The 24,816-nt window shown below is 38.3% G+C and overlaps 1 protein-coding gene across 2 annotated transcripts; it reads left to right on the top strand.

The window, feature by feature from the left end:
- Positions 1 to 982: 982 nt before the first annotated feature.
- MORF4L1 (mortality factor 4 like 1) lies at positions 983 to 24,519 on the top strand. 2 transcript variants are annotated; one of them, XM_059057044.2, is made up of 13 exons: positions 1,022 to 1,260; positions 5,609 to 5,655; positions 7,596 to 7,663; positions 10,904 to 11,020; positions 12,564 to 12,650; positions 13,453 to 13,533; positions 16,857 to 16,882; positions 17,368 to 17,456; positions 18,474 to 18,575; positions 19,968 to 20,056; positions 21,834 to 22,006; positions 22,277 to 22,361; positions 23,766 to 24,519. In XM_059057044.2, exons 1-13 carry the CDS (start codon positions 1,221 to 1,223, stop codon positions 23,848 to 23,850), a joined length of 1,089 nt encoding a protein of 362 aa, XP_058913027.1. In that variant the 5' UTR covers positions 1,022 to 1,220; the 3' UTR covers positions 23,851 to 24,519. The 2 variants fall into 2 exon arrangements, with proteins under 2 accessions (XP_058913029.1, XP_058913027.1); XM_059057046.2 differs by lacking the exon at positions 10,904 to 11,020 and having other exon boundaries at positions 983 to 1,260.
- Positions 24,520 to 24,816: the final 297 nt, after the last annotated feature.

The raw sequence follows: 24,816 nt of genomic DNA, 5'->3' as shown, positions 1-24,816 counted from the left end.
GATAAATGGAGAGGGGTCTGGAATTCATGGGGTGCATAGCATGCTCAGGGGAGGGTTTAGAAAAGGCATGGAGCCAAGCACAAAGCCTGGAGGACGGTGTGGGACTGTTTGTGTAAGGACTTCAAATGCCAAGCTAAGGACTTTGGGATTGATCATCCTTAATGTTTGCTGAGCGCCAGTTCACTGTTCAGCGCCGCACTAAGCCTTAACATGCAAGTCTCACAGTAAACCGATGGAAAGGTGGTCTTATTCTCCCCATTTTGCAAGTGAGCAAACTACAGACTTTTTGAACAGGGGAACGACACGAGAAAACTCGTTTAAACCGTGTGTGTACTCAGTAATAGTTCAAAGACATCAGGTGACCAAAAAGTGCACACATAGGGCAGGTGCAGAACCCCAGCGTGGGTATTACTTGGTATTATTCACGGCAGCCTCTTTGGGCGGCGGGCAGAAGTCCATCACCCCAAAAAGCCAGAGCTCGCCCCCCAAGCCTGCCTAGTGTCTCCCTCTCCGTCCTCATTTCCGCAGGACCCAGGCTGGAGAAGGGGAGGAGCAGGACTCGACAGATGGCCGTCAGTCCCACCAAATAAACTGTCAGTGAGCTTGCTAAACTACGAAACTTCTAGACGCGGACTCCACTGCCCACCTCCCTTCTGGCCAGATTGCTGGCCGTGAAACTTATCTGGGCGGAAACTACTCGAGATGCTACTGAAAGTAGGTTCAGGAAGCAGCCTTTTCTCTCAGGCCATTTCAAAGCCCACATCATTGTGGCCCTGTACTGCCCGTGGGCCTCCACAACTGGGCCTCTCCCATTCTTAAGGTGAGGCACTACCTTCCCTCGCCCTCGCTCCAACAAACAAGCAAAAACAAATCTAGGCTTTAAAAAACCCCAGGCGGTCCCGGGGTGGGGGATGGGAAGAGGCCGCCGACCCTCCCCCACACCACGGCGACCCCAAGCGCCCGGGAACTACAAATCCCGGCGTGCCCCGGGGCGGCGCGTGCGCAGAGGCGCGTGCGCGGAGGGCAGCCGTTGGCTGGAGCGGCGGCTGCGCGGGTCGCGATGCTGTGAGGTCTGCGGCTGCTGGCAAATCGGGCCCAGGATGTAGAGTTGGCGGTGGCTGACGGCGCGTCTGACGCGCAGTTGGGTGGGGTAGAGAGTAGGGGGCGGTAGTCGGGGGTGGTGGGAGAAGGAGGAGGCGGCGGCGGCGAATCACTTATAAATGGCGCCGAAGCAGGATCCGAAGCCTAAATTCCAGGAGGGTGAGTCTGAGCTCCTGGGGAAAAGGCATCTATCGGCACAGGAGAGGGAGGCGGGCTCGGGGTGGTTGAGGTTTGGGGGCCGGGGGTGGCAAGGGCTGCGCCCGGAGGAGGCGGCGGACAGGGCTTTGTGCGGGGAAAGCGCATTGCGGCGGGTTATTTCGGTGCGTCATGAGGAGAAAATACCTTGTGAAGTGAAAGCGTTAGGCAGGCGGTAGAGTGCAGAGGGAGCCATTGCAGCGTGGCAAAGCCTTAGTGCAGTGTTTGTTCTGAGGAAGAGGGCGCGGAGAAAGTAGCCTATTGTAGGGAGGCGACGGGCGCGCCATGGCGGCCGTTAGGGGAAGTGATGTGGCGTGGGGGAGGGGAGGCAGCGGCGGCGGTTTCGGGCGCCGGCGCGGAGCACCCCGGCCGCGTTGGCGGCCAACACCTGGCGCTCTGGGGCCGCCTGGAGCCCGGAGGTGGTCGCGCTCGGTGGAGCCGCCGGCCTGCGGCTTGTGGGGGGTGGGTTTCGCGTCTCGGGGCGGCAGAACTGCGTTGTAAGATGGCTGTTGCAAGATGGCCGCGCCATCATGGCCGCCGGCGCCTGGGTCTCCGGCTCCCGGCCGCCGACGCCGCTTTAGGGCAGATACAGCGCCCCCTTTTTCGCCCGCTGCAGCGCGGGAACCAATTCCCCGACGCTTACCCCAGGGAGGTGGGTGGGAACTGGAGAGAAAAAGCGCGAGCGTCTGGGTCGGCTTTGTGTTGCCGGCAGGCGTCTCTTTGCTTACCGGAAAGCCGAGTGCCAAGATCCTATGGGGATGTGACTGCGCTCTTGCTGTGCGGTTGTTTGTAAAACAGTAAATAAAAGCTACCTGAACGCGGTATTATGTTTCCACTTATAAGTCCCATTGCCTTGCTGTTATCTTTTAAGTATAGCAGTTGTTTGACTAATTGCAGCAGTATTTGATTAACTGATTTGAAAGTTGAGTTTTTATTGTCTTTGATCGACATGTCTTGGCCGACGGTAGAACCTGATTTCCAGTGGAAGACAGCTCTTTAATTTCCACAATTAACGTATCTAATAATTTATATTAAAGTGGAGGTTTAGGAGTAAACTAAAATGGAAGTAAAATTCTGTGAGGCAAGCAAGAACACTTTAAAATTCCCTTTCATTATTATGGATGTGTTACCGTAGATGTCGAGACGTCTGCAAAAAATTGTTGTAGCGATTTTCAAACTTTAATGGGCGTTAGTCATTTTCACAAAACCCAAGTATATTGTAATTGTGGAATGTTTAAGACGTTTCCAAGCGTGTTTCTGCTATGACTGACTTAATATCTGCTTTCTCTCACGCTGAGAAGCTGTGTGACTACCTTCTATGGATTGCCTTTTTTTTTTTTTAAACCAGATATTTTGGAGCAGGGATTCTTAATCTAGGGTCAGTGTTTATACTTCAGAAGATCCGTGAACTTGGACGGGAAAAAGTTTTGGTTTCTATTGTCTAACTAAAATTTAGTATTTTTCAGTTGTGAATGTTAGACCTCCTCCCCTCCAAAACAAGCAAAGCAAACAAAGAAACAAAAAACCACAGTAGTATTAGCTGTATGTTTTCATGTCTCAGCATTACAGTGGTGGGAGATACCTTGAGATGTAATGTATGCTTGTCATTATTTCAGAGTTGTGGTATTGGATCAGTGGCTTAATGTTTATATCTATTAAGGAGCTCATATAAAACCATAGAACGTGATATTTTAAATGTTTTGGTAACTATTTCAATACAGTTGATTTCTTTTGTAATACTGTTTTACGTGTTTGTAGAAAAATTCTGGGAATAGGCCCAAAGGCAGACTGTGAAGGGTCCATGGCACAAAAAATTAATCCCCACTGTAGGATATCAAAGGAAGATCACCCAGGTGTGGGACAGTTAAGGTTGGCTTACTGGAGGAAGTGCTTTAGTTTTAAACTAGAGGGATGGTAAGAGTGATAACAGCGAAGGAGAATCCATGTGCTGCTGTAGTCGTGAATTAAGAGTATGAAGCAGTGTTTCTGTAAGGTTTTGAAAGCTGCCCAAGAGTCTCTGCAGTTACCGTTACCATCACTTTCCAGACATGTTTTCTACTCTTGTGTTAAAGTTGTAACCATCTTTAAGAAATTATAATTATTTATAAGACATTTTCAGAGAATATCTTGTAAGGAAAAACGAATATTCTGTTGGAACTCACAGAATTATATTAAAACACTGCAGAAGAATTGAGCTTCTGTAATGGTGGAAATACGAATGATCAGAAACAGCTTTTTTTCTAAATGGTTCTTTTAAAGTTGAAAGTTATTATTTAATGTGCAACATGTTACAAGCAGTTTTTAAGCACAGTGACTTTTGCACTCGACTTGGTCTTCCACTTGAAAATGTTATAGCATAAGGTAAAGAAAGCTATTGGGCAACTAGCCCATTGTCAGGGGGAGGATTCTTGGTTTGTTAGGAGACTGACTGATGATGCTGGAATTTGAGTAATGTTCCCAGTAAGCAAACGAGTGGGAGGATGGGGAATTGGAATCTCATCACCCTTGGAATTTGAGAGCATTGGGGAAAACTACCTTTGTAGTTTGATACTAGAAAGGATTAAGTGTGAAGAAAGATTTTAAAGAAATATCTGAGACTGTGGTTTGCTCCTTCCCCAATTAACAGTCTTTCCACTTCATGAAAAAAATAGGCATTTGTTATCCTGGGTCATGCTCTTCAGCTTACTGTATATTTTTTCAACAGAATATTAGGGCCAGGTAGCTAGAATGGAGGTCAAAGGTTCTTAGCCTCAGTGCAGTTGTCTTTGGAGGCAGCAGCCAAAAGGAGGGAGAGGGGAGTGAGGCCATTTTCAGGGTGCCTTTAAAGAGTACCTGGAGAGTTAAATTTAGGTACCCAGGTCTGATCTTTGGTGCTGCTGTTTAGGCCCTATACCTTATTTATATCCCCATGGTCTCATTCTTGTCCACAGTATTCAGCAGTGGCTCCAGCCTAGCTTTTTCTTGCACTCCAGACACGTGTACTCGACTGCTTACTAGGTGGCACCAGTTTGGATGCCCTGTAGCCACTGTAACTTGCTCCAAAATTTATCAGAAACCCCTCCCTCCATTTCCGCATGCTGGAAGTCAGTTTAATGTGTTTCTACTTTGGCTTAGCTGTCCTCCACACTGCTTTTGATTCATACCTATTTTCTGTTCTTATCCCTGACAGTTGGGAGAAGTCTTTGGTCTCCTTGTTTCTAGTCTCCACTTTTTCTGCATAGGCCTAGTAGCCTCAGGCAGTGGTTCCTCAGAGTGGACCAGTGCACAAGAATTGGTCGTGTTTTTCTATGCTTGGTACCAGTTGCTTTCCTCAGTATGGGCCCTTCCCTGTGACCTTCCCAAGTAGCTCATCAGTCACTCTTCTTACTGCTTATGAAGATAAAATAGGAAATCCAGTAAATTGTGCAAAACTGTTTGGTTACATGTCAGTGTCACCTATACTGCCCTGTAGTCTCTTCAGAAATGAGCTAGTAGGCTATTTTAATTTAATTTTAGAGCTGAAAGAGCTGACTGTTGGCACTGTTGTTACCTCTGGGCCTGTTGAAACCAAGTGGACCGAAAATAATGTGAGAAGTCTGTTTCTTCTACAGTCAAATGATATTTTAAGGTACTGCCAGGAATTGACTGCCTGATTTGTCTGATGAGCAGGGGTGTCTTCCAGATCTTATTCCAGTCCCTAACATTTTATTTAGTCTTGCAAGTCTTAATGGTAGATTCAACACAGAGTCTAAGTTCCAAAGGTTAGAATTGTCTGGGTTTTTTTTGTTTTTCCCATTGAAGCAGCCCAACACCCAGAACATCACTGAACACACTGAAGGCATGAACATAGTGGGACCTCTTTTTTAAAAAAACAGCTGTATCTGATGCACATTGAAATTTTTATGTACAGAGTGTTTTTCTTAGTTTAATCAGTTTAAGATGGTTGGAAGCAGAGAAGGAATAGGTAGAGCATAAGGTCCTAAACTTAAAATGTCGTTAAATCCCACATGTATCAGTACATTGAAAAATAAACCAATTCTGCCTGTAGGTAGCTACAGTAGATTTAATTTGTTTAGCAGGTGATAGATGATTTGATGATGATATCCTGATTACTTTTTATTGTTTACATCAGATGCTAAGGTGTTTTTGTTGTATTGAAGTTTGATCTGAAGTGTTGATGGATACATTGCCTTACCCACTTGCCTACTTTTTGGAGGAATACCATGGTACAAGTGTGATGGCTCTCCATCACAACCAGATGTGCATATTCTTATATAAAGAGAAATCACAACTAACCTAGTACTTTTTTTTTTTGTCTTTTTTACTTTTACAGGTGAGAGAGTGCTGTGCTTCCATGGGCCTCTTCTTTATGAAGCAAAGGTATTAAACTTGTTTTCTCTTGAAAAGTTGGCTGAAATTACTGGTTGGATAATATCAGTTTTCAGTGGTTGGTAGCTTTAGTGAGAGCTACTTTTTTCATAGATTTTCATAGATTCATAGTTCCTCATCTTCTCTTTATGGGTGTCTTACTGCTCTCTTAGTGGGTCTTATAATGTATTGTTGTCTTGCCATTCATCTTACTGAGCTGCTAAAGGTCCAGTAGTTGGAAAAAGCATTTGAGGGGAAAGAGAAAATTGACTATTAATGGGAGCAAAATAGCATTTTGTAGTTAATGACTTGTGAGAAAATACTGCCAAAGTTAACTTTATTTGCAAATATAATGTGCTGAGTAAGCACTGAGTAGTTACGTTAAAGGTAAAAATAACATTTAAAATGAGTACATTTAACTTATTTGTTGGATTGTTTGGCACAGTTTGATTGTGGGGGAGTTCCCTTTCTCTTTTCTCTGTATCAGTGTTGTGCTCAGGTAATAAAAACTGATATTCTATTTAGCCAAAGATAAGTGGGATGATGCATTACAAAGTCAAAGTTGTTCTTAGTATTTTGTTTCTGGTAACTTTTTTAGCACAAATATTTAAGGTGTGTCAACTTCTTTTACAGTGGTAGTTTTTTAAAAAAATGAACTGTGCAGAACAGTATAATACTTAGTTATAGGCAATTTCTACATACGTTCTTGGTGAATAGTTTGTCTCTGAAAATAAAGACTGTAAAGTATCAGTGTGACTAAGCATTTTCACTACTTTTTACTTATTTTGAATACATAGTGGATGTATGTTTTTAAAGTTCTAAAATGCTGAAACTGGATTCATGGAGATGGTCAAGAACTTTTTGTTTGTGTACGTATATCTTAATGGTATAATACCGCTGTAGCTTATAGTATATTCTAAGTCCTGTTTATCATTTATATTCTTTAATTTTTTTTTTTTGTTGTATCAACTTCTGGCAAACTACTGGACTGGCAGATTTTTCTGCTCTGGTAGCAGAAACACTCCAGTGAACAATTTTAAATGGTGATTGAAATAGCTTAAACTGTTGTGGTTCTCTTGATTTGCATCTGATAAAAACTTAAATCCAGACAGTCCTCACTTTTTTTTTTTTTTTTTTTTTTTTTTTTGTGGTACACGGGCCTCTCACTGTTGTGGCCTCTCCCGTTGCAGAGCACAGGCTCTGGATGCGCAGGCTCAGCGGCCATGGCTCACGGGCCTACCCACTCCGCGGCATGTGGGATCTTCCCAGACTGGGGCACGAGCCCCTGTCCCCTGCATCGGCAGGTGGACTCAACCACTGTGCCACCAGGGAAGCCCAGTCCTCACTTTTTCGTAGTTAATGACTTCTTCTAATCATTCAATCCAATTTGTTTGGCTGCTTTTAAGAAGAACACAAGATGTTTTTCATTTGTCACTTTGCTAGTTGCTGATAATCTGCAGCAGAACAGCTATTGCCTTGTGTAAACTAATGAAATTTTTTAATGATTCAAAGTACTCAAAATTATTTTTAATTTTTTAAAAAGAATTTAATAGTTCTTTAGCTGAATTTATTTTTGAAATAAATATAGCTTTTGGCTAGTTGGACTTTGAGAAAGCACAAATACAGTTTTCATTAGCTGTTCTTGGATAGCTTATCTAGCCCATTGATTTAAGGTTTTAGGGGGACCTTTTGTGCTTATGGTTCTTCAGATTTGTTGGACTGACTCCAACAAATTTTATGATTGTTCAGCAGTTTTATAACTGAATACCTAAGTAGTCTGAAGGCTTAAATAATGTTCCTTTAAAGAGTTGCATCTTATTATGTTCATTTTGGCCACCAGAGAGTTTAAGTGTAGAGTTTGTCTTCGAAAGATTGGATACTTGAAAATTATCCAGGTAGTCTTTTTTATTTCATTCAGTATTTCTAAGTGAACTTTTTCTTTTTTATTTCAGTGTGTAAAGGTTGCCATAAAGGATAAACAAGTGAAATACTTTATACATTACAGTGGTTGGAATAAAAAGTGAGTATTAGATCTTTAAAAGCAATGTTTTATTTATAATTAACAAGGTAGCTTTGTGTTGTAGACTGATACAAGCATATACTTCTTAATTCTTGCAGTTTTAATGTAAAAACAGGTTGAGGCAAAGGTGAACCATTTGTAGTGTGATGAAAATAGAATAGAAATTAGGGTATACAGCTTTTTTTTTTTTTTCCCTGCACTGCGCAGCTTAGCTTAGTTCCCTGACCAGGGATCAAACCCACGCTGCCTGCAGTAGAAGCTTGGAGTCTTAACCACTGGACCTCCAGGGAGGTCCCCTACAGCCATTTTATTTTACATTCTTTGGAGTATTTCTTGTGTTCCGGTATAATGTCTAATAATAATTAGGCAGCCCAACTATTTTCTGGTTTTGGTAAATTTTAGGACAGCTTGAGTTTTTTGCCTTAACACAAACTTAGTGACTACATATGGTATTTCATGCAGTTAATCTCAAAGCTAGTTGGCTTTTTCTACCCCGAAAAGGGGGGGGGGGGAAGAAAAAGATTGCCTGATTTGGAAGTATTAACCACCTCATGTTTTGAACTTTGGAAGCATAATTAAATGCTAACAAAGTGAATTCATGTGGTTCACTTTTTAGCATATGACTTAACAGAGGTACAGAAATTTAGTTACAGAACCTAATTTTGCATTCCAAAGAGTTAACCTTTTTTTGCTTTTTTAGAAGTGATACTGATGTTGCTGGGAGTGGACAGTGGTTATAGATTGAACACATTGTAGAATGTTTAGCCATTGGAGCTCTTTGTAAGTGATGGGTCTTTCTTCTTGGGACCCATAAATATCACATTTGATAATTTAATTCATTTTTGGTGCTTGTAATTGAATAGCCTATAATTTTTACTCTGAGAGGATTTTAATTTTACTGATGGTGTTTTGTCCTTCAAAAATAGTACTGCCAGAAAGTGTAGTTCTTGAGGAGTTGTTGTCTAGCAGATTTTAAAGCTTTGTGTCACCTTAGCCATACTCTGGTAGCTGGCTCTCCAAGTGAGCACTGCCATCTGATTTGATGAGTACTCTTGATTTGGAAGGAGCTTTTCTCCTTGACATTTACTGACCCTGTGACTTTGGTCTTCTTTCATACAGTCCCATAGCCAGGTGACCAAACCAGTTAGTTTTAATTATTAGTTAGAAAGTGTTATCACAAAATGGTTTTAGCTAAGAAGAAATACCAGACCCTTACTTTTTCTTCCATTAGTATAATTGTAGAAAGGTGGAGATGTAAAATGTGTAAAAGCACATTCAACAAATGATTTTTTTCCAGTTAATGATAATTAAAATATTTGTAATAATGATATGTTGGTAATACAGTAACTCAGAGTGACCCTGTGGGCTTTTAATCCTTTGGTCTTTTTTTTTTTTTTTTTTTTAATCTATCTTTGGCTGCGCTTAGGTCTTTGTTGCTGCGCACGGGCCTTCCCTAGTTGTGGCAAGCGGGGGCCACTCTTCATTGCAATGCGCGGGCCTCCCAGTGCGGTGGCCCCTCCTGCCGCAGAGTATGGGCTCCAGGCACACAGGCTTCAGTAGTTGGGGCGCACGGGCCCAATTGCTCAGCGGCATGGGGGACCTTCCCGGACCACGGCTCGAACCCGTGTTCCCTGCATTGGCAGGTGGATTCTTAACCACTGCGCCACCAGGGAAGTCCCTCCTTTGGTCTTAATAGAAGTAAACGTCTTTGATTTTAAGTGGGATTTCAGGATTAATGCTAAATTGAGTCTAATATCCAGGAAAGTTTATCTTCTGGATCCCAGTGTAGTTTATGGCTTTTTCTTCTCTGTTAAAAAAAAATGAAGTGTTTAAAACTGTATTTCAGCCTTTTATTAGACTTAATATGTTATATATCAATATTCTGTTAACATCAGGTAAAGTTGAGAGTATGTCAAGATATAAAGTGAATCTCAGTTCTCTGTAAGAAGTAGAATATCTTATTTATGCATATCATGTATGGGAAGTCTATCCAGGAAATTAAAGAAAAGCAAATAGCAAATTCATGGAATAGGTCTGACCCCATCCCCGTGTACACTTTAACTGTTTCAGGATTTCATCTTAATAGCAGTGAAGACAGCTTTTGTGCTTAATTCTTTCATGTATAATATATTCTATAAAATTACATGTAGATATGTACAGTGTGAAGACTGGGTTTTAAGTGGCATTTGTAGCTTATAAGAAATTGTGGAAATACATAAAATACTTTCATTTTCTGACAGTATTGCTTGAAAATAAACCTTTGTTTCCTTTGTTATGTTATCTAGTAACACAAATAAATGATAGGGTACATAGTTTTTTGGGGTTTTTTTGTTTGTCTCCTTTTATATATTACTCCTTGTAAAAATTAAGGAAAAAATAACACTAAATATTGGAGATCTTTATATCTTTGTAGACGTATTGAGGAGTATTAACAAGGATGTGTTTTTTGTAGTTGTTTTGGTGTATAGATAAATACGTGGAATTTTGAAATTTTTGATCTTTAATAAGTATTTAGAGAAGCCTTTAAATCCATACAGAAAGGAGGAGGAGTTGCTTAAATACCCAGCAAGTATGTTATGTTTTTATTTTAGTGCTGTGTAAGTAGTGCTATGGATCATTGTGACTTTGGGAATTAATGACAAGTTACCTTTAGAAAATTCTGAAATTCTTTTATGCTTGAGCTATATGTAAAAATTTCTGGATATTTGGCCTTCAGTTACTACCCTAGTAGTGGTGTTCTTCAGAGAAAAAGATGTCATTTCATTTTCCTGTGGTTCAGCAAGGGTTTTCAGCTCCTGACATGTGAAGGAAACTCAAGAATTGGTTTTTAGATCAAGGTCCTTATTTAGATGCATTTTATATCAGGAGAAGGAATTTGCAAGGTTCTAAAATGGAACTTTGTGGTAAATAAAAATTTGCTAGCTCCCTTTAATTTAGAGAGAATTGGAACAGATATAAGAATAAGATCCTTATTTTGAGTACAGTTTATAGGATACTGTACTTTCAGAAAAGCATACAACAAAAGCCCAATCTCCAAACTGGAATTTTCTTAAACTTCAGTAAATGTATATTTTTTCAAAAGCACAATAGATAGTAAGATATTTCTAAATTTTCAAAAACCTTATTGGAAATTTGTTGACACAGACATTTAAGTATTATATTTGTAAATAAATCTTAAAGCTTAAGCTAAATTCTACACCTAGTTACTGAGATTACTTTGTACTATGCTGTCTGTATCAGAAGTGCTGTGAGGCCCAGGTGCTCTGAAAAAACTTTGAAGACACATGAGGATATTGTAGCACTTTTTCCTGTTCCTGAAGGAGCTCCCTCAGTACACCACCCCCTCCTGACCTCTAGGTAAATGCATGTTTTAAAGTTTTCTCTAGGAGATCATGTTGAGGATTGCTTTTTATTTTTTATTCTTCTTTTGGCTGTCTTACATAAGAGGTCAAAGGTGGGAAATTATTAAATAAAAGACTTTGACGATACATCTCTTTGTGTCATTAAAGGAGCTCCATCAGCAGGAGGAAAAAATTTGCACAAAAAGTTCAGCATTCCCTAAGAAATACCGTATCTTTGTTTTCCCTGTTGGAAAAAAAGCCACATCAGAAATCCTGTTCTGAACAACAAGGTCCTACTGTAGAACAGGGAACTATATTCAGTGTCCTATGATTAACTATAATGGAAAAGATTATGAAAGGAATGTAAATATACGTATTACTGAAACACTTTGCTGTATAGTAGAAATTAACACAACATTGTAAATCAACTATACATCAATAAAATAAAATTTTTTTAAAAAGATCTTGTTTTGAAGGAGCTTTTCTAAGTGCCAGAAGGCCTTAGCAACTAGATATTTTAAGAGTGGTTGGTTCTATCTTTTGATGTTTAGAGCACCAAGAATGGTTTTGCCTTGAAAGTTGGTGTATTCGTTTGTGAGTGAGTGATAACCATTGTAACACTTCAATTTACAGTCTTAGCTGAGCTGATCTAGATGGTATTCCGTATTGTAGACCTCCTAATATGTTCTGACAGACCTTGAGTGTTTATTTTTTTATGTCAAACTCTCAAGTGTGTTATATGTATTATTTAATTCTCATAACAATCCTATGAGATAGGTACTGTTATCCTCATTTTACAGGTGAAACTAAGGCAGAGAGAGTTCTGTAATTCTGTATCACAGGTAATCAGCCAGTTAGTTTTAGATCTTTAAGAAGTCAGCTTATTATGGATTCCTGTGCCTCATTTTTATTTATTTATTTATTTTTTTGATTTAAAGTTCTTTTAGGTACCTTTATTCTGTAAGGATAGTTGCTTAGGGGCTCTTATGTTAAATGCCATGCTTTTATGCCATTTTAAAAAACAATTTGAATCTGTTTTTGGACTCGCGGTTTAGATTTGTAATGTTGCTTTTGAGAATATGTTTATTGTCTTTTAAAAAAATCTTTTATTTATTTATTCTTTGGCTGCACTGGGTCTTAGTTGCGGCACATGGGATCTTTCATTGTGGCATGCGGGCTTCTCTAGTTGTGCGTGGGCTCTGTAGTTGCAGCATGCGGGCTCTCCAGTTGTGGCGCACGGCTCAGTGGTTCTGGTGTGCAGACTTAGTTGCCTCGTGGCATGTGGTATCTTAGTTCCCTGACCAGGGATAGAACCTGCATCCCCTCCATTGGAAGGTGGGTTCTTAACTACTGGACCACCAGGGAAGTCCCTTTACTGCCTTTTTACAGAACAGATTTTCACTTTAGTTGAGAATGAATTTGTAATGCCAGTTCGTCAAATTAGTTCAGAGAAGTCCAAAGTCTTGCCTCTTGTATTTCTAAAAAAACATAATTGGAGGACAGAGTCTGAGTAATAACGAAATAGTTTTGAATGATATTTTAACTTTTCTCTTTTTTAGTTGGGATGAATGGGTTCCAGAAAGCAGAGTACTCAAATACGTGGACACCAATTTGCAGAAACAACGAGAACTTCAAAAAGCCAATCAGTAAGTTTGTTTTGCAACATGAATGTGAGGAGAAATGCCTGTAAGTTAATTTTTGGAAATGAAATCCACAGTGGAAATCATGTTGGCTGCCTGCCTTTAAAATGATCCTTGGGACCTGTCAGCTGCTATGTTATGACTTTAACTTCAAGTGATCAGAAAAGCCTTTCCTGGGGAAAGGAAGTAGCATACATGTCATTTCTGGAGTCTGTCCTTAGAGGTAGGTAGTAAACAGAGCAGGATGTTGGAAATTTCTGAAGTTGCAAACTCACTGTTACGGTCTTATCTCCTAGACTGTTTGGAAGGTACACTTGGTGGGGGAGGAATAAGAAAGGAAGGGGGGGGGGTCCCCATTGTTACTTACCTCTGAAAGCACATTGAGAAAAGGAACTCTGAAAGACTGTGTTCTGTAGGGTAATTGTTTTGTTTTAATTTCAAAACTGAAATATTAAGAAAATGGAAATGATAAAATGGGATCAGATTAAAAAATGGAGATTGGTGAATTTCAAAACAAATGGAATTTTCAGTTATATGAGAATCTATTGTTACTTTTTACTACATTTATTTTAATTTTTGTAAGTATAGAAGAGCCGAAACTTGGGCCTTTTTACTGTTCTTTCTTGAATTGATTTTTGTAAATACACTATCTCTCTGTTGAACTTGTTAAATAAAAACTTTGTACCACAATATGTATAGGCTTGGGACTTCAATTTGAATATAAATTTCAGAATGGAATCAAGTGATCAATTTATTTTTCCACATAAGTACTCATTTTAAGATGATTTTATTGAAATTATTTTTGAAGGGAGCAGTATGCGGAGGGGAAGATGAGAGGGGCTGCCCCTGGAAAGAAGACTTCTGGACTGCAACAGAAAAATGTTGAAGTGTAAGAAGCTCTATCTTTGTTTTAATTTTGCATACTGTTTGTGAAACTCAAACTTGACACATGTTGTCTTCTGTTAGGATTTATTGAAAATGAAAACTGGAACGTTGTTGTGATTGGAAAAATGCCAGTGAGAACCCCCTTGGTGTTGGGTTGCTGAAAATACCTGTTAATTACATACTGAGTCCTTAGCAGTTCTTCTCCCCCCACCTTTCTTTTATTTAGTAAAGGAATATTTCCTTTATGTAGTAAAATAAACATAACATGAAAATTTACCACTTAACTCTTTTTTTTTTTTTTTGTGGTATGCGGGCCTCTCACTGTTGTGGCCTCTCCCATTGCGGAGCACAGGCTCCGGACGCGCAGGCTCAGTGGCCATGGCTCACGGGCCCAGCCGCTCTGCGGCATGTGGGATCTTCCCAGACCGGGGCACGAACCCATGTCCCCTGCATCAGCAGGCGGATTCTCAACCACTGTGCCACCAGGGAAGCCCCACTTAACTCTTTTAAGTGTACAATTGGGTGGCATTAGTACATTCACAACCCTTCTTCCTCTTTTAAAATTAATTAATTAATTAACTTATTTATTTATTGGCCACACCAGGTGGCATGTGGGATCTTAGTTCCCTAACCAGGGATGAAACCCGTGCCCCTGCAGTGGAAGTGTGAGGTTTTAACAGCTGGACCACCAGGGAAGTCCCTTACAATGCTTCTTTTAAGTTATATTAAATATGTATACATGTAATGTGTTTTTTTTTTTTTTTAACATGTATAGTGTTGAATTATCGGGACACAAATTTTGAGATTTAGGGGATAGATTGGCTTTTTCAGTAGTGCTAATATGTGAATTAGTTTTAATTCCCCTTTTGAAACCCATGGTAACTGAGATGTTAAGGTTTCAAATCATCCCCCCTCCTCTCAACCCCCAAGAAAAAAAACCATTCCTTGTTAACGCTTAAGATTTAGAACATCTTGGTAATAAGCCTATGTGTGCAAGTCATATGCATGCACACATTGGTGTAATAAGTTTATGTACCTGAAAGCTAGTGTGGGAATGGTAGCTTAATAAAAGAACATAATCATAATTTTTATTAAAAGATCATTTTTTTTTGCCACTTGAATATTTTAAGAACAGATAGGCTTAATGAGTGGTCTGTTATGTGCTTCTTTTCAAAGGATCAAAAGTAACGTGCTCTAAAATATGATTTATTTAAGAGAAGTAATGTTTTCCTTGAGATTATAATCTGTTGCTTTTAGACCTAACTAGTCTGACCTTACTACCTAAAAATTAGGTGATAGTAATGAAGGTAACGAAGCATTTTGAAATGTTTGGGGTTTTAACTTTTTTGGGTGAGTCTGTCTTTTTCTCAAGGAGTCTTCCTTTTTTTTTTTTTACACTGTTGTGGCCTCTCCCGTTGCGGAGCGCAGGCTCCGGAAGCACAGGCTCAGCGGCCATGGCTCACGGGCCCAGCCGCTCCGCGGCATGTGGGATCTTCCCGGACCGGGGCACGAACCCGTATCCCCTGCATCGGCAGGCGGATTCTCAACCACTGCGCCACCAGGGAAGCCCAAGGAGTCTTCCTTTTAATGGGAACATGACACTTTGATAAGATTGTAATCTGAGTACTTAGGAAGGCATCATGTAATTTTAAGTATTGCTTTGCCCTGATAGAATAGAAGATCTATTTTAAAATAAAATACTGAGTAATTAAACCTGTAGATTTATTTATTTTTTTAATTCTTTCATTTTGATTTGAGGTTCCGATACAATTTTTAATATTTAATGTTTAGTTTTATACCTTACACCATCTTCAGTGTTTGGTAATTGATCTGTAGCTTTCTCTGAATATACATAAACATGCATTCATCTGGTTGGAAAATTTGAGAACCAGATTTACCTTTACTTTGTTGACATCTAGTAGTAGGTCCTTAAGGTTGGGCGCTTATTCTTTATAAACTAATAGTGAATATACGTATATTTTGTTAGTGCTTTGGCTTCCAAGCATACTTTGGTTCATTATTTAGTGGAATGACTTTTCTCAAGAATGAGTTTGGGCTTCAGTTATTCTTTCAGATACATTGAATCTAACAGTTCATATTTTGATTATAACGTTTAGTCCTGAGGCTTAGAAATAGGAAGTCGGACAACACCAGCAGTTTATTTATTGTATGAAATCCGTTGCGTACTTTGTAGCTTGCATGTTTAATTCATACAAGCAAGAAGGTTGAAGCAAGAGTTTTACCACTGGTATTCAGTGAAGTATAGTTTATTGATCTTTAGAGTTGAGATCAGTTGTCAGTATTTTTTCTTTAATTCTTTGGTATAGACTGGATAAGAAAGGAGTGTAAGGGCTCTTGGCTTCTCTTGGTCTGCACATGTTCTTGACATGTAAAAGTTCATGGTTTAATCTGACTAAGAAATACTGTCCGACAAATATTAGTGTTACAAAAGTTAACCTTCGAGGAGGGAAAAACCTGTAATATCAGATGGCCAGATTCTTGTGTTTATAACCAACATAAGTTAATTTTGAGTCATCAAATGAACCCCAAGCTCTAAATCAAATAAATACAGGTAGTTAACATTTGTAAGTATTAAAGCTGTAGAAAAGTAAAATTATTCAGAAGTTCTGTTATGGTCCCTCCAGGCATAATCTATAATCATGGGCTTTGTAAACTGTTTTCCTTGTATTCCAGAAATAATTACGTATAAAATCAAAGTTAGTAATTTACTCTTTGTTATTAGTGTGTATATAAATAAACATGAGTTAAGTTGCTATTAGAGATGATAACCAAGACATTAGCTTTGTTCTACGAATGGGAAAACAGTGTGTTTGGTGTTGTAGTAGAGGGAATATAGTTCAGAGACGAAATAAAGTGAAAGAATTTAGACCAGTGAAAGTGGAGTAATGGATTGGTCTGAAACATACAAATCTAAAATCAAATTATGCTGGTACCAAAGTAATTGGGAGAAAATATTTTAACCTTTGGAGTTTTTTTTTGTGTTTGAGAAACTAATAATATTCTCACGAAGTATGTTTTTATCACTTAACATGCTATAAACTTACAAATAATATAACCCTGGAAGGACGTCTCCTGATGTGGGTTTGGTTTGGTTTTCTAGTATGTGGAGGGAGATGTGGATTTAGCCAACTATCAGTAAAAGTCCTTGTGTCTGAGTAGTGAATGAGAATATGCAGGAAATAAGATTGCTGCCTGATCTTAGCAAACAAGGCAATATTTCTCTATGAACTTAACTTGGTAAAAGGAATTTAAACAGAGGCAATTTTACTAGCAATAATTATTTATTCTTTTTCTTCTTCCTTTTAGGAAAACAAAAAAGAACAAACAGAAAAGTAAGGATATTAACTTTGTTTAAATTATCTTGCCTTTTATAACATTTGCATTTTGAATATTCACTGTTAAATTTTTAAAGTTATGAAGTTTTTGAGTAAGCTTATGTTGATGGTCTCAAATATGAGTCACAGCAATGTTACAGAGTTAGGTACATAGTAGTAGAGCACTCATACTCTTTCTACCATGGAGAAGCCTGTAAGCGTTTATTATTTTCATGTTACTTAATGACTGATCCTGAGACAATAACATTTTTAAAATAAATGTAAGATGGTAATATTATTAAATGTCGCTTTTTACTACATGTTTGGTAGAGCTGTTTATAAAAGTTATATTTTTGGTAGGAATGTGATTCTTTAATGTAGATTTAAGTAAAATCAATGTAATGGAAAAGTCAAAAGAGGGTATGTCATGAAACTAGTTTCCTTAACAGAGTTTCTCTTTTATTAAGCTAAAAATACCCTTCCTGACCCCCAAATTTTTACAGCACCTGGAAATGGAGATGGTGGCAGTACCAGTGAGACACCTCAGCCTCCTCGCAAGAAAAGGGCCCGTGTAGATCCTACTGTTGAAAATGTGAGTTTTTCCTTAAGTTTATGAATATATAGCATGTTAGAATTTTTAATCTTGTCATTTTACAACACAGTAAAAGTCATAGAACTTTGAGTGTCTCAGAAGCATTGCTAACATGGTTAACTACTGAAGTGAAAATATTCCCCTTTTTTGGATAAGAGATATATTTGTATACATCTTTATTTCACTTGTAGCACTAGGTATGTTCCTGCTAGATTTTATCCCCAACTTGTCATCAGATGTTCGTTGTGAAGCTCTGTGTTCATGTACAGCACTAAATACTTCTTTGGTATTAGACTGAATAGACTTAGCTAGGTCACATTAAATGGTTTACTGTGTCCCAAGATGATTTAGTAAAGCCACAAAAAATGCCAGGAAAGCCTATCAGTTCCACATGTATGTGTGGGTACAGTAGTTTAGGATTCTTACATAAGTGAACAAAATGTCTCATTTCTAATTATATTTATAATTTCCAAAGTTACAAATTTGAAAATAGGCGTTTTAAAATTTTAACCAATGTCGTTTACATTTCTGAAGCTGAGGTTAAAACAGTGGTATGTTCTAAAAATTAGGTATTTTTAGGCAGTTATTGAAGACAAATTAGAAGACAGTACATTTAATTTTCTGTATTAAAGATGTAACTTTAAGGTAGTTGTGTTTGGGCTAGTCTTTGGAGGTATGACTATTCAAAATCAATAAATTTGAAAATACTAAGTTAAAATGCATCAAGTTGGAGTGGTCATTTATAGAGGAAAAGGAAATTTGCTAAAGAATATTTGCTTTCACATGAAAAGACATTGAATGGACTATCAAGGTAAGATTCTTTTCTCCCGGGAGTTAGCTATATGATCTTTTCATTTATCAGTTTTGAAATGACAATTCTAGCAGTCCATTTGAGTAAATCATTAATTTATACCCGGAGGCTCTAAAGGTTCAGAAAAGCCTTTAGAAAACACTTTTGGAGCTGTTATGCAGCAAGAAAGGGCAGATATTTAATACTCTTCCTTTTTTTCTGTTTAGGAGGAAACGTTCATGAACAGAGTTGAAGTTAAAGTAAAGATTCCTGAAGAACTAAAACCATGGCTTGTTGACGACTGGGACTTAATTACCCGGCAAAAACAGGTAACTTGAAAGCTATACAGATTGTAATCTATATGATATGTTCTTGCTAGTGTAAAAAATTTTTTTCTAAAGGCAAAGGTGGTAGACTTGAATATTGAAAGTATGACTGATGAGTATTTTAATTCAGGGACTGAATAATTTGATCATCAGAAAGGACTTAGGATTAAAACAAAGTACATATATCAGAGTACATGAGTTTATAATGATTGTTTTTTTTAAAGGTCAAGATAACTCATTGTTGGCGGTTGCTAGGGCAGGAACACATTATTCTGAAAATCCATAAAAACAAGCATGCACTTCCTGTCTTACTATCATTGAAAATGGGATATTGTCTCATATGTTGCTGCTAATGGAATGTAATAGGAAGCACACAATAGTGCCTGCAAGGTATTTGTGATCTCTAAAAAGAATCTGAGGGCTTCCCTGGTGGCGCAGTGGTTGGGAGTCCGCCTGCCGATGCAGGGGACACGGGTTCGTGCCCCGGTCTGGGAAGATCCCACATGCCGCCGAGCGGCTGGGCCTGTGAGCCTTGGCTGCTGAGCCTGCGCATCCAGAGCCTGTGTTCCGCAAAGGGAGAGGCCACAACAGTGAGAGGCCCGCGTACCACGAAAAAAGAAAAAAAAAAAAAAAAAAAAAACCTGAATCTGACAAGATCCTAGGTCTAATTGTGTCTAGGAGATAGGGATATTATGAGGTATGTATGTAACATCATAAGGGTATCGAAGTCCAGAATGAGGCACTCTACAGGACAAAATAACCAATTTCTAAAATAGCACAAGCAGGGGTAGGGGAGAAGTAGGGACTGTGAGGATTATGAAACTTCATAGATATCAGTCATATACTGTACAGTATGTGGACTTCGTTTGATTTTTGATTTGCCTCTGGAGCTAAACTGCTAGGTTTAGCTTAGTTCTACCACTTACTGAGTTGGGGCAAGTTACCCGGCCTTTTTGTGTTTTAGTGTGTTTACATTTAGTGGAATAATGGGTCCCAACCTCATAGTATTGATGTGAGGATGAAGAGAATATTCAGGTAAGTGCTTCAGACAGGGTCTGGCACATAATACTACAATACATGATGACTTGATAATATCACAAAGGTAAATTTATGTGCAAGTGTATTCCATATATAGTAATAGTGTAATGTGTCCAACAGATTGAGTCTTCAGAGCTGTGCTGTCCAGTATGGCAACCACTAGCCACTTTTGGCTATTGAAATTAAATAAAACTAAATTTTTAGTTAGTCACATTAGCCATGCTTTAAGTGCTGAACAGTGCCATTTTCTATTTTGTAATACTATTAGGTTATCTTTTATTGCATTAAAGCTTTTCCAGTATACTTTTCCTTTGAAAAAGAGGATATTAGTATTCAAGTGTATTTTTGTTTTCATAGCTCTTTTATCTTCCTGCCAAGAAGAATGTGGATTCCATTCTAGAGGATTATGCAAATTACAAGAAATCTCGAGGAAACACAGATAATAAGTAAGAATATACATATCTTTTTTTTTTTTTTTTTTTTTTTTTTGGCGGTATGCGGGCCTCTCACTGTTGTGGCCTCTCCCGTTGCGGAGCACAGGCTCCGGACGCACAGGCCTAGCGGCCATGGCTCACGGGCTTAGTTGCTCCGCAGCATGTGAGATCTTCCCGGACCAGGGCACGAACCCGTGTCTCCTGCATCGGCAGGCGGATTCTCAACCACTGCGCCACCAGGGAAGCCCAGAATATACATATCTTTGAAGTATAACCAAAGACATTTCAAACATTATTTCTAAATAAATTATCTGAAATGTGTACTTTAAAACAATACCATCAGGGGCTTCCCTGGTGGCGCAGTGGTTAAGAATACGCCTGCCAATGCACGGGACACGGGCTTGATCCCTGGTCTGCGAAGATCCCATGTGCCAGGGAGCACCTAAGCCCGTGCACCACAACCACTGAGCCTGTGCTCTAGAGCCCGAGAGCCACAACTACTCAAGCCTGCGCGCCTAGAGCCCTGTGCTCCGCAAGAGAAGCCACAGCAATGAGAAGCCCGCGCACCACAATGGAGGGTAGGCCCCACTTGCCTCCACTAGAGAAAGCTCGCGCGCAGCAACGAAGACACAACACAGCCAAAAATAAAAAATAGAATAAATTTTTTTAAAAAAACATCAGAAACTAGTAAAATAGAATTTCATTGCTTTAGGGGGTTTGGCTGGCAGATTTTTTTTTTCTTTTTTTGAATCTTATTTATTTTTTATGCAGCAGGTTCTTATTAGTTATCTATTTTATACATATTGGTGTATATATGTCAATTCCGATCTCCCAATTCATCCCACCCCCGGCACTTCCCCGCCCTTGGTATCCGTACGTTTGTTCTCTACATCTGTGTCTGTTTCTGCCTTGCAAACGGGTTCATCTGTACCATTTTTCTAGGTTCCACATATATGCATTAATATATAATATCTGTTTTTCTGTTTCTGACTTACTTCACTATGTATGACAGTCTCTAGATCCATCCACATCTCTACAAATGACCCAATTTTGTTCCTTTTTATGGCTGAGTAATATTCCACTGTATATATGTAACACATCCTCTTTATCCATTTGTCTGTCGATGGGCATTCAGGTTGCTTCCATGACCTGGCTATTGTAAATAGTGCTGCAGTGAACATTGGGGGGTGCATGTGTCTTTTTGAATTATGGTTTTCTTTGGGTATATGCCCAGTAGTGGGATTGCTGGATCATATGGTAGTTCTATTTTTAGTGTAGTTTTTTAAGGAACCTCCATAACCATACTGTTCTCCATAGTGGCTGTATCAATTTACATTCCCACCAACAGTGCAAGAGGGTTCCCTTTTCTCCACACCTTCTCCAGCATTTGTTGTTTGTAGGTTTTCTGATGATGCCCATTCTAACTGGTGTGAGGTGATAACCTCATTGTAGTTTGGTAAACGTTTTCTTAAAGGGCCAGATAAGTAAATGTTGCAGGTAAAATCAAAGCTGTATATAAGTACCTATATAACCATTTAAAATATAACTATTCAAAGATGTGAAAACCATCCCTAGCCTGAGAGCTGTAGTTTGCTCACCACTGGTCTGTTTTTGGAATTGATTTGTTGCCTTCATATTAAATCTGTTTTAAAAATCTGTTCAGTAGAGGCTCAGGGTCATTAGTTTAACCTTTTAATTCGTTACCCTTAATGTTGGTTGACTTAATCTTCATCTCTCAATTCCTTTCAGTGATCTGCTTTGAACGTAAATATTTTTACTCATTTATCAGGGAGTATGCTGTTAATGAAGTTGTGGCAGGGATCAAGGAATACTTCAATGTAATGTTGGGCACTCAGCTGCTCTACAAATTTGAGAGACCACAGTATGCTGAAATCCTCGCAGATCACCCTGATGCGCCCATGTCCCAGGTGTATGGAGCGCCACATCTACTGAGATTATTTGGTAATACTGCCGTTTAGAAAACAATTTTACTTTTTTTCCTTTGAGCCTTTAATATTTTTGTCTCCTAATTTATATCAAGGGGTAACATAAAATAACATTCAAAAATAATGATTTAATTCCAGTTTGAATTTTAATATAGTAAAATCCAAAGTCAGTTTCTAAAATCATACTTTAAAGGAATCAGTGATTGTTGCGTTTGCTCGTGTAATGAAAATACATGCTTATAGTGCTACCTTGGATGTAACTGACTAAATTCTTTTGTTTAAATAGTACGTATCGGAGCAATGTTGGCCTATACACCTCTGGATGAGAAGAGCCTTGCTTTATTACTGAATTATCTTCATGATTTCCTAAAGTAAGTCTAAAAATTAATGCTTGAAATTAAAAACATGAATTAGTCTAGTGTACTGAAAATTAATCTGATAGATTGACACTATATAGATACTATTATAAAACTAAAGTAAACAGAACAGTGTGTGGTATTGGTACAAGAGTAGATGTTAATGGCACAGTGTAAGTGCAAATGTAAACTCTTAAAGATGAAGGGAATATATGTTGCACATACATGTTAAAGGGCTGGTATCTTTAACACAAAGAAGGTTCTTAATATGAAAAAGATGAACCAACCAGTGAAAAATAGACACTGGAAATTTACAGAAATGTCAGTAAAAAGGCCATTAAAATATGTTTAACATAATTAAAATACCTCTTGTCGATTGGCTTATATTTTTGGAGAAATGGAAGAAAGGGCAATCCTGGTTTTTACAGCTTTTTGGAGGGCATTTTGGCAAATGCATATAAAAATTTTAAATGTGCTTTAACCCTTTGACCAGACAGTTACGCTTCTGGGAACTTATCCTGTAGAAATACTTGAATGCACAAAGATTTCCAGGCATGTTTATTGCATTTAAAAAAAAATGGTGAAGAATTTTAAACTGTTATTAATAGATGAGGTAGGTCTAAATATACGAATCAAGAAAGATGTCCATGTTGTGTCCGTTTAAAAAAAATAAATTGCAGTAGAGTATGGTATGATTCCTCTGGTTTGTAGAGAAACACTTTCAATCTTTGGAATAGATTTGGAAAAATAAGGATCATACTTAACAGTGAGTTGTTTCTTGGGCATAGTTTTGGGAAAGAAGGAGTTTTCTGTTGCTACTTCATATAGTTCTGTGTTTGAATTTTCTTAAAACGGCATCGTGTATTTTATAATAATTTTTAAACCAACGTGAACCTGGGAATCTAAACAGCTTTATAGTCTTTGCTTTACCAATGATGAATTAACATTCTTTCTCTACCCCCACTTCTTTATGAAATGAAAGTGCTCTACTAGACATTTCAGGTCCCTTTGATTTTTATGGTGTTAATTCCAGGTTTAAACTTGAGAATTATTGGTCAATTTCTGAATCTATATTTAATATGATGGATTTCACAGAGCTGAAGAAAACACCTAGATGTTATTCTTTTAGGCTAATGACACCTGTTTCTTAAAGGTAGTCCAAGTGCTCAGGTTGGTATTCTGGTGACTCCTGTTTGCTTATTTGAAATAAGGGGAGTAACTGGAGTTTCATCCTTTTTTGTGTTGTTTTCTGGTATATAACCCTATTTACCTGAGTTATAATTACATAGTTTTACTGTGAGGTTGTGATTATTTTAGTATATTTTAAAGTGCTTTGTGTGGCTTCTGTATAAAATTGAGAAGAGATTGGTATCAAGATACGATTCTTTTTCATGCTTGTAATGAATATTTCATTTTTAGATACCTGGCAAAGAACTCTGCAACTTTGTTTAGTGCCAGTGATTATGAAGTGGCTCCTCCTGAGTACCATCGGAAAGCTGTGTGAGGCACTTATACTCACTCGTTTGGATCTCTGTAAACACATTTTTGTTTCTTAGTCCTTCTCTTGTACAAATGATGTACTTTGGAAATGTTAGTGTATAACAGAAGTGATGTTTGTTTTCTGTTTGATTTTAAACAGAAAATAAAAGGGGTTAACAGCTCCTTTTTTCTTTTCTTTTTTTTTTTTTTTTTTCAATTTCAAAGTTGCTACCAGTGTATTCAATGATGGACAACAGAGAGACGTACTGTAGAGTGTTTTATTGCTTAGTTGACAAAGCTGCTTTTGAATGCTGGTGGTTCTATTCCTTTGACACTACGCACTTTTATAATATGTGTTAATGCTATATGACAAAATGCTCTGATTCCTAGTGCCAAAGGTTCAATTCAGTGTGTATAACTGAACACACTCATCCCTTTGTGCTCCCCCCTTTTTTTTATGGTGCTTACAGTAAAGAGCCCATCTTTTGCAAGTCATCCATGTTGTTCCTTAGGCATTTTATCTTTGCTCAGATTGTCAAAGAATGGTGGCTTGTTTCATGGTTTTTGTATTTGTGTCTAATGCACGTTTTAACATGATAGACGCAATGCATTGTGTAGCTGCAGTTTTCTGGAAAAGTCAATCTTTTAGAAATTGTTTTTCAGATCTTCAATAAATTTTTTCTTTAAATTTCAAGGAGCAGTGTGCTTGTGTGGATGCATCACAAAACCTTTGTATATTGTGTATTCCTTCTTGTATTTAGACAGTGATTTTTCAGGTGAGTGGTTTTCTTGTTTGGCCTTTTATGGAATGAGAAGCTTAGCTTCATTATCTACTTTAATCCACAGCAGCTTTGGTAGTTCGCTCTCTTGAGTTCTGGCTAAAAAGTTAGAGGTTCACTTGACTATTTCTCTGCTTTTCATAGACTCATTAATTTTGAGCATTGAGGGAGTTTTTTACCTGTGTGACAGCTAGCTTTCTGTTAATTGTTTA

The sequence above is a fragment of the Kogia breviceps genome, chromosome 3, assembly GCF_026419965.1.
Source record: "Kogia breviceps isolate mKogBre1 chromosome 3, mKogBre1 haplotype 1, whole genome shotgun sequence".
Classification (NCBI taxonomy): Eukaryota; Metazoa; Chordata; class Mammalia; order Artiodactyla; family Physeteridae; genus Kogia; species Kogia breviceps.
Note: the sequence above shows the minus strand (reverse complement) of the source record. Positions and strands in the feature narration are given on the sequence as shown.